Source organism: Chrysochloris asiatica, unplaced genomic scaffold (assembly GCF_000296735.1).
Source record: "Chrysochloris asiatica unplaced genomic scaffold, ChrAsi1.0 scaffold00012, whole genome shotgun sequence".
In the NCBI taxonomy this organism is placed as follows: domain Eukaryota; kingdom Metazoa; phylum Chordata; class Mammalia; order Afrosoricida; family Chrysochloridae; genus Chrysochloris; species Chrysochloris asiatica.
The window spans coordinates 11709687-11723265 of NW_006408530.1; the positions used below are offsets into that span (position 1 = coordinate 11709687).

General features: G+C 38.0%; 1 protein-coding gene across 1 annotated transcript in view; it reads right to left on the reverse strand.

Annotated features, from left to right (window-relative positions):
• The window catches only part of EPC2 (enhancer of polycomb homolog 2 (Drosophila)), a 146622-nt gene that overhangs the window by 69208 nt on the left and 63835 nt on the right, over positions 1-13579 (reverse strand). Inside the window, exon 2 of the mRNA XM_006834554.1 lies at positions 7546-7705. Within this exon, the coding sequence (XP_006834617.1) occupies positions 7546-7705 (160 nt within the window). The remainder of the gene's footprint in view (positions 1-7545; positions 7706-13579) is intronic.

The window sequence follows — 13579 nt, forward strand, 5'->3', positions numbered from 1 at the left end:
AAAAAAAACTGCCACCCAAGAATCTTCTACCCACCAAAGCTGTCAATCAAATATGATGTTGTAATCAAAACATTCCAGGATATAGCCTCAATGACTGGGTGCTCAGAACTAGAAGAAGAAAGATGAGGAAAAAAAAGACTAACCTGATACAATTTGATGAACTTGACCTACACCTAAGGATGCAGTAGCTCAAAAGAGTGTACAAATCTTTGCAGCAAGGATCATTCCTACCCCCTCCATACACAGAGTAGACAGGGATGGGCAACTTGGACACTGGCTATCCAAAATGGGGGGGCTACAAAGGCAAGAAGTGACTGGCTTATAAGCTTTCAAGAGGGAACCAAGATCCAGAGGGCATGGAGTAAGGTAGACTCTCCACTGAGTAGTATCCAATCTGTCTAGGCTGGACTGATTAAAGGAAATGCGGATAGGTCTCTTGTGATGCAAGGGTGAATAATTGTTACCCGAACTGATTGTGAAGGTTGTAAATGTAAAAGTGTGCATTTTGTGGCAAGGAGGGGAGTGATTAACTTTGCAAGCTAGGAACGGAGGTCCCTGGAACCATGAAAGGAGAAGAGCGGAGAGCGGAACCCTATCCAGAGAGGCAGCGATCCCCGAGATGGAGGCAGAGATGATGACGTGGAGAGATGGAGCAGCTGTCCCTCCTGACAGTATGTCCAAAGTATAAGCGACGAAGTTTGGCCATCTTGGCCTCCAAGCAGCACTTTGGCTGCGCTTCATCCAAAACGGATCTATTGGTTCTTTAGGCAGCCCATGGTACTTTCAATATTCTCCTCCAACACAGTAACTCAAAAGCATCAATTCTTCTACGGTCTTCCTTATTCATATCCAGCTTTCGCATCCATATGAGGTTACTGAAAATACCATGGCTTGAGTCAGGCGCACCTCAGTCCTCAAGCGGGCATCTTGGCTCCTCAAAACACTTAAAAAGGTCTTGTACAGCAGATTTGCATAATGCAATGCGTCCTTTGATTTCTTGACCGCTGCTTCCATGAGTGTTGACTGTTGATCCAAGAAGAATGAAGTCCTTGACAACTTCAATCTTTTCTCCATTGATATAAGAATGTTGTTTATTGGTCCAGTGGATTCTTATTTTCTTTACATTGAAATGTAATCCATACCAAAGGCTGTGCTCTTTGATCTTCATCAGTAAATGTTTTAAGTTTCTTCACTTTCAGGAAGCAAGGTTGTATCATCTGCATATCACAGGTTGTTAATGAGTCTTCCTCCAATCCTGATGCCGCGTTTTTCTTCATAGAACCAAGCTTCTCAGATTATTTGCTCAGCATACAGGTTGAATAAGTATGGTGAAAGAATACAACCTTGCCGCACACCTTTCTTAATTTTAAATCATTCAGTGTTCCCATGTTCTGTTCGACCACCTGCTTCTTGGTCCAGGTACAGATTCCTCAGGAGCACAATTAAGTGTCCCAGAATACTCATACTTCCCAATGTTGTCCATAGCTTGTCATGATCCACACAATCGAAAGCCAATAAAGCACAGGTAAACATCTTTCTGGTATTCTCTGCTTTCAACCAAGATCCATCGGACATCAGCAATGATATCCCTCATTCCATTGCTTCTTCTGAATCCAGCTTGAACCTCTGGAAGTTCTCTGTCAATGTATGCTTGCAGCCATTTCTATATTACCTTTAGCAAAACTTTACTCATATGGGATATTAAAGAGACTGTCTGATGATTTCCATTCCATTGGTTAACCTCTCTTTGGAATGGGCACAAATATGGATCTCTTCCAATCAATCGGCCAGATAGTTGTCTTCCAAATTTCTTGGCATAGATGAGTGAGTGCCTCCTGTCCCGCCTCACTTTCTTCAAAGATTTCAATTTTTATTCCATCAATTCCTGGTGCCTTGTTCTTTGCCAATTCCATCAATGTACCTTGGACTTCCTCCTTCAGTATCATTGGCTCGTGATCATATGCTACCTCTTGAAATGGCTGAACATTTACCATTTCCTTTTGGTACAGTGACTCTTGTGTATTCCTTCCATCTTCTCTTGATGTTTCATGCATCGTTCAATAATTTGTCCAGAGAATCTTTCAATAATGAAAGTCGAGGCCTGAATTTGTTCTTCAGTTCCCCCAGCCTGAGAAACGCTGAGTGTGTTCTTCCTTTTGGTTTTCTGATTCCAGATGTTTGCACATTTTGTTTTAATATTTAGCTTTATCTTCTTGAGCTGATCTTTGAAATTTTCTGTTCTGCTCTTGGACCTCCTCATTTCTTCCATTTGCTTTGGCATCTCTACACTGGAGAGCAAGTTTCAGTGTCTCTTCTGACATACATTTTGACCTTTTCCTTCTTTTTTGTTTTCTCAGTGACATTTTGCTTTCTTCCTGTATGATGTTCTTGATGTCATCCCACAACTCTTCTGGTCTTCGGTCTTTAGTCTTTAATGTATCAAATCTGTTCTTCAGATGATCTCTAAATTCAGGTGGGATATATTCCAGGTCATGTTTTGGCTCTCGTGGACTTGTTTTCATTTTCTTCAGCTTCAGTTTGAATTTGCATATGAGTAATTGATGATCTGTACCACAGTCTGCCCCTGGCCTTGTTTTCACTGATGATATGGAGCTTTTCCATCATCTCTTTCTGCAGATGTAGTCAATTTGATTTCTAAGTATTCCATCTGGTGAGGTCCATGTGTACAGTCGTCTCGTATGCTGTCTAAAGAAGGTATTTGAAATGAACAAATCATTGGTTTTGCAGAATTCTATCATGCATTCTCCAACATCATTTCTATCGCAAAGGCCATTTTTTCCAACTACTGATCCTTCCTCTTTGCATTCCAATCAGAAGTAATAATCAATATATCCTGATTGCATGTTTGATCGATTTCAGATTGAAGAAGTTGGTAGAACTATTCTATTTTATCCTCACTGGCTTTAGTGGTTGGTACATACATTTGAATAATGGTGGTATTAACTGGGCTTACCTGTAGGTGCATGGATATTATCCTATCACAGACAGTGCTGTACCTCGACTGATCTGGATATGTTCTTTTTGATGATGAATACACACCACCATTCCTCTTCAATCTGTCATTCCCGGCATAGTAAACCATGTGGTTGTCAGATTCAAAATGGCCAATATCAGTTCATTTCAGCTCACTAATGCCTAAGATATCGATGTTTATGTGTTTCATTTCATTTTTGACAACTTCCAATTTTCCCAGATTCTTACTTCGTACATTCCATGTTCTGATTGTCAATGGATAGTTACAGCTGTTTGTCTTCATTTTGAGTTGTGCCCCATCAGCAAATGAAGATCCTGTGGGCTTTACTCCTTTTGCATCATCACGTTCAACTCTACTTTGAGGAGGCAGCTCTTCCCTAGTCGCATTTTGAGTGTCTTCCAACCTGAGGGGTTCATTTTCTGGCACTATATCTGACAGTGTTTCTCTGCTATTCATAAGGTTTTCAGTGACTAAATATTCGGAAGTAGTTCATCACTCTTTCTTCCTAGTCTGTCTTTGGAGGCTTAACTGAAACCGGTGGCATACCTTTCAGAATCATAGCAACTCACAAGCCACCACAATACGACAAACTGACAGACGAGTGGTGGGTATTTGAACATATAAGTCAGTAAAAGCTATTTTATTCTATCTTTTACCCATAACTGTGAAAGAACATTTCAGTTTTCTATTAAAACTTTCAGAAAATGTTAGTGTTCTTGCTGTTAAAGGCTATAGAGTCAGTTCCAACTCACAGCAACCACATATAGAGTTTCCAAGGAGTGGCTGGTCGGTTTGAACTGATAACCTTTTGGTTAGCAGTCTGCTATTTATCTACACACCATACCAGAACTCCAAAATAAGCATATGAAAAAGTATATTTTATTGGTAGGTAGCCAGTGTAATTATACTAATGAGGTAAGAAAGGAAGGCAAATTTCCTTTATTATGGTAGACAGAAGATAGATAACAGAAATAGACAAGATGCTGAAAAGTGCCAACTCTCAAGGCAGTGTGGTGTCACTGCAGAGTCCTCCACAGAGATACGAGTTGCTAGGTGAATATGGTAAAGACCACATTTAGTACACTGGGTTATATCATCAATCTTTTGAGTCCACACGGGAAAGAATTCTAATGCTTCAAGGCCAGTACACAGACACTGAAATATGCACCTGTGACCAATCCTGCTTTTTTTTGTTTTGTCCATTCATTACACTATGCCTAAATATACACGCCTGAGCCCTGGCACTGCCAGATACGCACTGGGCTTAGAATAGTCAAAAGGTTAGCAGTTCAAACCCACCAGCCACACTGAGAGAAAAAGAAGAGACTGTTGGTTCCCGTAAAGAATTATCGTTGAAGCTCTGGTGGCACAATGGGTTAAGCATTGGGCTGATAACTGAGGCAATCATCAGCTTCTCAGGGGAAAAGATAAAGCAGTCTTATTCTGTAAAGATAATTCACTTCAGAAACTCTAGGGAGCAAGTCTACTCTATCCTACTGGACTTGACAGCAATGGGCTTGGGTACTAGGCAATATAGTTAAGACAAGTCAAGAGACCAACAAGGAGACTCTGTCAAGTACAAAACCGCAATGTGAAGGCCTAAATTAGTACTCTATTGAGAAGCCCCATGAAAATTTTACAATCTTTTATCTAGCCAAGTAAATGGAGAGTCTTTCAAATCTATTATTAAAAGAAGGAATGGGAAAATCCAGAAGGCTATTTTTATTAAATTTATTGTATTTGAAGAGTTGGCAATAACTTACTCATGTTTAAAAAAAGAAAACCTTGAAAAATATCTTAATAATAACATGAATTTAAAAATTTAGTATAGAAATCTTGAGTCCAGTAATAGACACATAAGTATACAAAACATGAAATATCAATTTGACCAATTATATATATATATATATATCACACATATATATACACACACATTTAAAATAAGAGAAACCTAAAATCGAATTAGAAAATAAAATAAAAACCTGCTATGTGTAGTATAATACTGTACAGTGTGGTGTATAAACTACATATGCTGACAGATAAAAGAAAATAGTTAAAATAATTTTTCTGTTTATTTATTTATTTTTAAACAATAACAGAATAACTAGGGGATGGGCAGCCAGCACAAGATCTTTATTTTATCCAGTGGGTCTAATTCTAAAATCTATTTTCTGGCTCTTGGTTTCCTACAAAATTTTTTTTATAAATGGTCATAGATCCTGCTGTCCAGCTATACTACTACCATTAAAACATAAAAATTTGATAATTTGGATCAAAATGAATCCTTAGAATTCCTATCATGAACAACCGTAACTGACACAAAAGTTAAGGAAATTCAACAACCTAAAGGCTCCTCCCCCGCGCCTCTTTATTCTGTTATTATAAAATAAAATAAAAAAGGAATAAAAATACAGAAGAGAGAGGAAACAAATCACACAAATAAAAGCGTGTTTCTCATGAACTCTTCAGAAATATCAATCTCTAGGAAATAATTCTAATACTTGAGAGCTTTCCAAAAAGTCATTTAAAAACAATTCAGCCAGGCAATACACATGCATTTATTTAGTATCTACAGACCAACTACTTTATTCTGAAGATTAAAACACAACAACAAAGCATTTCCTGTCCTGAAGGAGCTTCCAGTCTAAAAGGAGAGAAAGAATAGTTACAAATAATTGAAATAAAGTATGGCAAGACCTCTAATAAAGGTAAGCACAAGATAATGTGGTAAAGGTAAACAAACAAAAAAAAAGATCCAAGGAGAAAAGGTAGAGTAGACTTCATAAAGGAGGAGTTGGGTCTTAAATGAGTTGGAAGAAGGGAAGGAAGGCTGGAATAGCACATAAAAACAAGTGTGAATTATGAAACAATGCAAATGTGGATACTTTCCAGTAGTCTTTAGGGCACAGAGAATAAAGGAAGAGCAACAGGAAATGAAGTTACAGTAGTAAAAAGAACAAATCAAAGGCCTTCTAATCATATTTTAGAATTTGGCTGTTACTGAACTCTATGAAATCTAAATTGCCATCAATTTTATAACAGATGTACCATTATCTTACATATACTACAAAAAAGAGGTTTTATGCTGGGCCCTTTTGAAATACAATATCCTTGCATAAATCTATACTATCAAAGGGCTACAGTCTCAGTGAAAGATAAAGCAGACATAAACTAACGATGCAGAAATAGACAGCAAAGGGGAGAAAATCTCCCTCTGAGAACCAGAACCACAAGCAGGTCTGCAACCTGAATTAAAGCTACCAGTGGTTCCAAAACAAACTAACTAAACAAAGTAACCAAAGACTTTTATTTAAGTGGTTTCAGTCTAGTGGTATCCCTAGATATCTGCCAGAAACAAATACAAATTCGCTTTAGAAAATTAGAATTCAATCCAGTGTTAACAGTAAGGCACAATCTCATTTCAAAAATGAAAAATGTGCATTTTAGAATGTGCCCTAAAGAATAGACCTTAGAGTTAATCTCAGATCTGGTGATAATTATTTGGAAAAGTTACCAAAAAAAAATACAAATAGCCGGTCTGTATATCCAGAGATATGCAGGCAGGTCTGTAGACAGGCTCAGGGATCTCTACTTTTAACAAGCTTCCCAAGGTTATTTTTTATGCCATAACACAAGATATCAAGGTACTAGCATCTGTCTGCAGAATAGCTGAAAACTTCTAATGTAAGACAACGAAGAACAATAGGATTTTAGGCAAGAGCATTAATTTGGTCAGAATGATACTTTAAGAAGACCGACCACTTTGGTGATTCTGAACTCTGTGAAGAAGACAGATTAGTAAAGGACAAGGACAGGAAGTAGCAATGAGAAACTAGTAACTATAACCGGAAATTACTGAAATAATTAAGGATGGAGTGGTGACAATCTAAAATATCAACAGTGGGATACAGAAAAGACAGTATTAAGATGCAATATTTGCTTTTTATAAAAAATAGATGATGGTAGAGGTATAAAATTTCATTCTGAATAATTTTACAAAACTGATTCCTATTCTTGGGCATTACATCCACAGACTGGGCCTTTAAAAATATATATCTTATCTGGTTATAGTAATAAAAGACCCAGATATGGTGTCTTGTGTTCTCTTTGCTGTTGTTAAGTGCCGTCGAGTCGGTTCCGACCCATAGCGACCCTGTACAGGGTTTCCAAGGGTGTAAATCTTTACGGGAGTAGAAAGCCTCATCTTTCTCCCGCGGAACGGCTGGTAGTTTCGAACTGCTGACCTTAAGGTTCACAGCCCGATTCGTAACCACTACGCTACCAGAGTGTTCTCTTAGTTATATAATAAAGTATAAGTGTTATACAAAATTCAATATTTACACAGACATCAAATGCTCCTAACACTAAAAATGATCTCCAAGTTCAGATATAAGGATAAAAGGATTTTATTTTATTTTATATTTCAAGTTTCTATTAATCAATGTATATGAATCAAAAATGAAAATAAAACCTCTTTGGACAACAGAAAAGATTTTTACTTGTAAATGAATCTAAATTACAAACAAAAAACAATGAATTAGCAAACTTACGCTGAATATGAATAAACTGCTTTGGCTGCTTAAACTCTCCTTTGTACAAGCGATTATAATAGTTGACATTACTCTCCGCCTCAGGAACAGGAATGACCATGCTCTCTTTTTTTTCTCTAAATACTTGCTGTGCTGAAATAGCTCGCTGTAAATGATGTTCCTGAAAAAAGTAAAATATGCAACATAAGTTGTTGTAACAATATTAATTCAATGCATAACTCTGTTTCAAAATCGCTACATTAAATAATTGCAAGATGCTTTAAAGGATCAATAAATAATTACCGAGCCACAGACCTATAGAAAACACTGCCACTATGCTCCCTTAATATTTTTGGCTTCTCGTGGCATCCCCTTAGATGATCACATATTTTATATTTAGAATTTTTAAGGCATTTATACATATTCAAACTACAGTTAAAAATCTTAACAAAAAAATGATTCTAACTTTCTAAATTAACAGATATTTATCACAATGTCCAGATCAAGTGAAAATATGTAAATTATAAGAAAAGACTAAGTATCTTCTATATTTATATACCTAAAATTTCAGAACTATAAAATTCTGAAAAAATTCAGAGAAAGAAAATTATGTTCAACAGATTATACTATCAAGACAGGAAATATATTTTTAATATTGTTGTTGTTATGTGCCGGGGAGTCAGTTCCGACTCATAGCGACCCTGCACAGGGTTTCCGAGGCTGTAAATCTTTACGGGAGCAGACGGTCTCATCTTTCACCCACTGGTAGTTTCGAACTGCTGACCTTGTGGTTCGCAGTCCAATTCGTAACCACTACGCTACCAGAGCTCCTTTGTTGTTGTTAAGTGCCGTCGAGTCAGTTCCGACCCATAGTGACCCTGTTCAGGATTTCCGAGATTAAACAAAATAATCCCATAAAATATATCACAGGTCTAATCACTTTTTTGGGAGTCCTGGCATGGCGCTGAAGGTTAACGTACTAGACTGCCAGGTCAGTTTGAACTGCAAGCTTAGCAGCCACTCTTATACAGGACCAATTACTTACTAATTAACATTGGGACTTCTGGGGTGGCACTGTAGGATCACCAGACTGGACTGTAAGCCACAAGGTGGACAGTTCAAAATCACCAGCTGCTCCTATGAAACCCTATACAAGATTGCTATGAGTCACGGTGGACTCAAAGGCATTTAATGACAACAGCAGCAACATGATAAAGACTGATGAATTAATTAGTGCGGTATTTAAGGTTTTGTGCCAAACTGAGGGGACCAGGATTCTCAGTGGTTTTCAGTTAAGATGCAGCTAACTCTGGTAGCACAGTGGTTACGAATTGGGCTGCAAACTACAAGGTCAGCAGTTCGAAACTACTAGCTCTTCCATGGGAGAAAGATGAGGCTTTCTGCTCCCGTAAAGATTTACAGCCTCGGAAACCCTGTACAGGGTTGCTATGAGTCGGAACCAACTCCACGGCACCTAACTACAACAACATTCCCATGATGTGATTTGATGTGATAAACCAATAAGAGGATTAAGGGTAGGGTGTGTTGTTGAGTTGATTCAAAGCAACCCTGTATAGGGTTTTCAAGGAGTGGCTAATGGGTTTGAACCTAGTGATGGCAGCCCTATGCTTATCTTACAACACTATACCAGGACTTCAAGGGTGAGATGTTGCTGTTGTTCAGTGCCATGGCATCAATTCCAAACCACAGCGACCCTGTATAGGGTTTCTGAAGAGCAGCTGTTGGGTTTGAACCACTGACCTTGTGGTTCAAACTGACCTTAAATCCAGCACATTATCTTGCAGTGCCACACCAGGACTCCAAGGGTGATATACCACCCCCCTTGCCTCTGTTCTGTGTATTTCTTCCATCTTTTCTTGATGCTTTCTGCATCATTCAATATTTTGCCCATAGACTCCTTTAATATTTCAAGTACAGGCTTGAATTTTTTCTTCAATTTTTTCAGCTTAAGAAATGCTGAGCATATTACAGGTCTTTGCACATTGTATTATAATTCTTGAGTCCTTCTCAAGCTTCCCTTTGAATTTCTCTGTTCACCTCTTTTACTTCCTTATTTCTTCCACTTGCTTTAGCATTTCTATGCTGGAAAGCAAGTTTCAGAGTCTCTTCTGACATTTATTTTGGTCTTTCCTTCTTTCTTGTCTTCTTAATTACCTTTAGCTTTCTTCCTGTATGATGTTCTTGATGTCATCCCATGATTCTTCTGCTCTTTGGTCATTAGTGTTTAATGCATCAAATCTGTTCATTCTTGAGATCATCTTTAAATTCACGTGGGATATGTTCAAGGTCATATTTTGGCTCTTGTGGACTTGTTTTCATTTTCTTCAGCTTCAGCCTGAAATTATATAGGGGCAATTAATGGTCTGTTCCACAGTCTGCCACTGGCCTGGTTTTGGCTGATGACAGAGGTTTTTCCACTGTCTATATTCACAGATGTAGTCAATTTGATTCCTGTGTATTCCATCTGGTAAGCTTCATATGTGTATATAGTTCTGTTTTCAAAAAGCTATTTGCAGTGAATTAATCACTGGTCTAGCAAAATTCCATCATGTGATCACCAATATCATTTCTATTACCAAGGCCTATGTTTCCAACTACTGATCTTTCATCTTTGTTTCCAATGTTTGCATTCCATTCATCAGTAATTTCAACCACCCTTAATCCCACTATCAGCCTAATCCAATTTACAGAAGATTCCCAAGGGTGCGAAACCCAACATCTTTCATTTTGTTGTTGTTAAGTGCCCTCTAGTCTGTTCTGAAAGGAGAAAGACTTGAGCAGAGGAGGGACCTACTACTACCAAGATAGAAGGCCTCCTTTGGACCAGGGGTCCCTGTACTATGAAGTCCCTAGATCCAGAGGGAGATAGATGCCAAGACACATGGTGAACTCCAAGGAATGCTGGGCCTATTAAAAACATTGAAGGGAGACAAGAACCTTTCTCTAGAACCAGTACTCTGGATATGGACTTCTAAATCACGAAATAATTCAATTTCTGGTTGCTAAGGCTATCCACTTGTGGTATATTTCTGTTATAGCAGCACAAGAAAACTAAGACAATTAGTGAGATATGTTTAAGATCATAAAATGGCAACAAGGTATGCAATAGCCTTATTATAGGTAATGTAACCTTATGCTTTTCGAATTGTGGTCACTAGTAGGTTGTAGCCAACAATTTTTTTAAACAAAAGAATAAAATGGAAAAATATCAGAAAATACTGTGTGTAGTAAGAATATTTTACGAAACATTTATTTCAGTTTAATATGTATGTAAAAAGTATTTTTTACTGTTGGTCCCTATCCAAATGTTATAGAACTCTGATATGTTCAATCTTCCTATTTAATATGTTTTAATAAAATCTCACTGCCTATAACAGAGCTATAAGGCAGTGAGATTTTATCAAAACATATTTTATCAAAACTACGCATATGCACAGATCTCCTCAAAATTTAAAGTGACAGTTTCCATTTAAAACCAAACGGCCACCACTTGTCTGTCAGTTTGTTGTACTATGGTGACTTTTGAGTTGCTGTGATTCGGAAAGCTATGCCACCAGTACTTTAAATACCAGCAGGGTCACCCATGGTGGACAGGTTTCAGATGAGCTTCCAGACGAAGACAGACTAGGAAGAAAGAGTGATAAACTACTTCCGAATATTTAGTCACTGAAAACCTTATGAATAGCAGAGATACACTGTCAGATATAGTGCCGGAAAATGAGCCCCACAGGTTGGAAGACACTCAAAATGCGACTGGGGAAGAGCTGCCTCCTCAAAGTAGAGTTGACCGTGATGAAGCGAAAGGAGTAAAGCCCGTGGCAGAAAAGCCCGCGGGACCTTCATTTGCTGATGGGGTACAACTCAAAATGAAGAGAAACAGCTGTTAACATCCACTGAAAATTGGAACATGGAATGTACAAAGTAAGAATCTGGGTAAATTGGAAGTTGTCAAAAATGAAATGGAACGCATAAACATCAATATCTTAGGCATCAGTGAGCTGAAATGAACTGGTATTGGCCATTTTGAATCTGACAACCATACGATTTACTATACCGGTAATGACAAATTGAAGAGGAATGGTGTTGTATTCATCATCAAAAAGAACATATCCAGATCAGTCATGAGGTATAACACTGTCTGTGATAGGATAATATCCATGCACCTACAGGGAAGCCCAGTTAATACCACTATTACTCAAATTTACACACCAACCACTAAAGCCAGTGAGATTGAAATAGAAGAAATCTAACAATTTCTTCAATCTGAAATCGATCAAACATGCAATCAGGATGTATTGATTATTACTTCATCTGGAATGCAAACGTTGGGAGCTAAGAGGAAGGATCTGTAGTTGGAAAATATGGCCTTGGTGATAGAAATGATGCTGGAGAATACATGATAGAATTCTGCAAAAGCAATGATTTGTTTATTTCAAATACCTTCTTTAGACAGCATAAGAGATGACTATACATACACATGAACCTCACCAGATGGAATACATAGAAATCAAATTGACTACATCTGTGGAAAGAGATGATGGAAAAGCTCTATATCATCAGTGAAAACAAGACACTCAAAATGCGACTAGGGTAGAGCTGCCTCCTCAAAGTAGAATTGACCGTGATGAAGTGAAAGCAGTAAAGCCCGCAGGACCTTCATTTGCCAATGGGGCACAGCTCGATATGAAGACAAACACCTGTAAACATCATTGAAAATCGAAACACAGACTGTGGAACAGACCATCAATTATTCATATGCAAATTCACACTGAAGCTGAAGAAAGTGAAAACAAGTCCACGAGAGCCAAAATAATGACCTTGACTATATCCCACCTGAATTTAGAGATCATCTGAAGAACAGATTTGATACATTAAACACTAAAGACCTGAACACCAGAGGAGCTGTGGGATGACATCAAGAACATCATACAGGAAGAAAGCAAAAAGTCATTAACACAAGAAAGGAAAAGGTCAAAATGGATGTCAGAAGAGACACAGAAACTTGCTCTCCAGCATAGAGATGCTAAAGCAAATGGAAGACATGAGGAGGTCCAAAAGCTGAACAGAAAATTTCAAAGATCAGCTCAAGAAGATAAAGCCAAATATTAGAACAAAATGTGTGAAGATCTAGAGTGAGAAAACCAAAAGGAAGAACACGCTCAGCATTTCTCAAGCTGGGGGAACTGAAGAAAAAATTCAAGCCTCGACTTTTCCTTATTGAAAGATTCACTGGGCAAATTACTGAATGATGCAGAAAGCATCAAGAGAAGATGGAAGGAATATACAGAGTCACTGTTGTTGTTGTTGTGAAGTGCCTTCGAGTCGGTCCCAGAGTCACTGTAGCAAAAGGAAATGGTTAATGTTCAACTGTTTCAAGAGGTAGCATATGATCAAGAGCCAATGATACTCAGGGAGGAAGTCCAAGGTGCATTGAAGGAATTGGCAAAGAACAAGGCACCAGGAATTGATGGAATAAAAATTGAAATCTTTGAAGAAAGTGAGGCGGCACAGGAGGCACTCACTCATCTCTGTCAAGAATTCTGAAGAGGTCCATATTTGTGCCCATTCCAAAGAGAGGTGACCCAACAGAATGCAGAAATCATCAGATGATCTCTTTCATATCCAATGCAAGTAAAGTTTAGCTAAAGGTAATACAAAAATGGCTACAATCATATATTGACAGAGAACTTCCTGAGGTTCAATTGGAATTCAGAAGAGGCCGTGGAATGAGGGATATCATTGCTGATGTCTGGTGGATCTTGGCTGAAAGCAGAGAATACCAGAAAGATGTTTACCAGTGCTTTATTGACTACGCAAAAGCTTTCGATTGTGTGGATCATGACAAACTATGGACAACAATGCGAGGTATGAGTATTCCGGAACGCTTAATTGTGTTCACGAGGAATCTGTACCTGGACCAAGAAGCAATTGTTTGAACAGAACATGGGAACACTGAATGTTTTAAAATTAAGAAAGGTATGCAACAAGGTTGTATTCTTTCACCATACTTATTCAACTTGTATGCTGAGCAAAT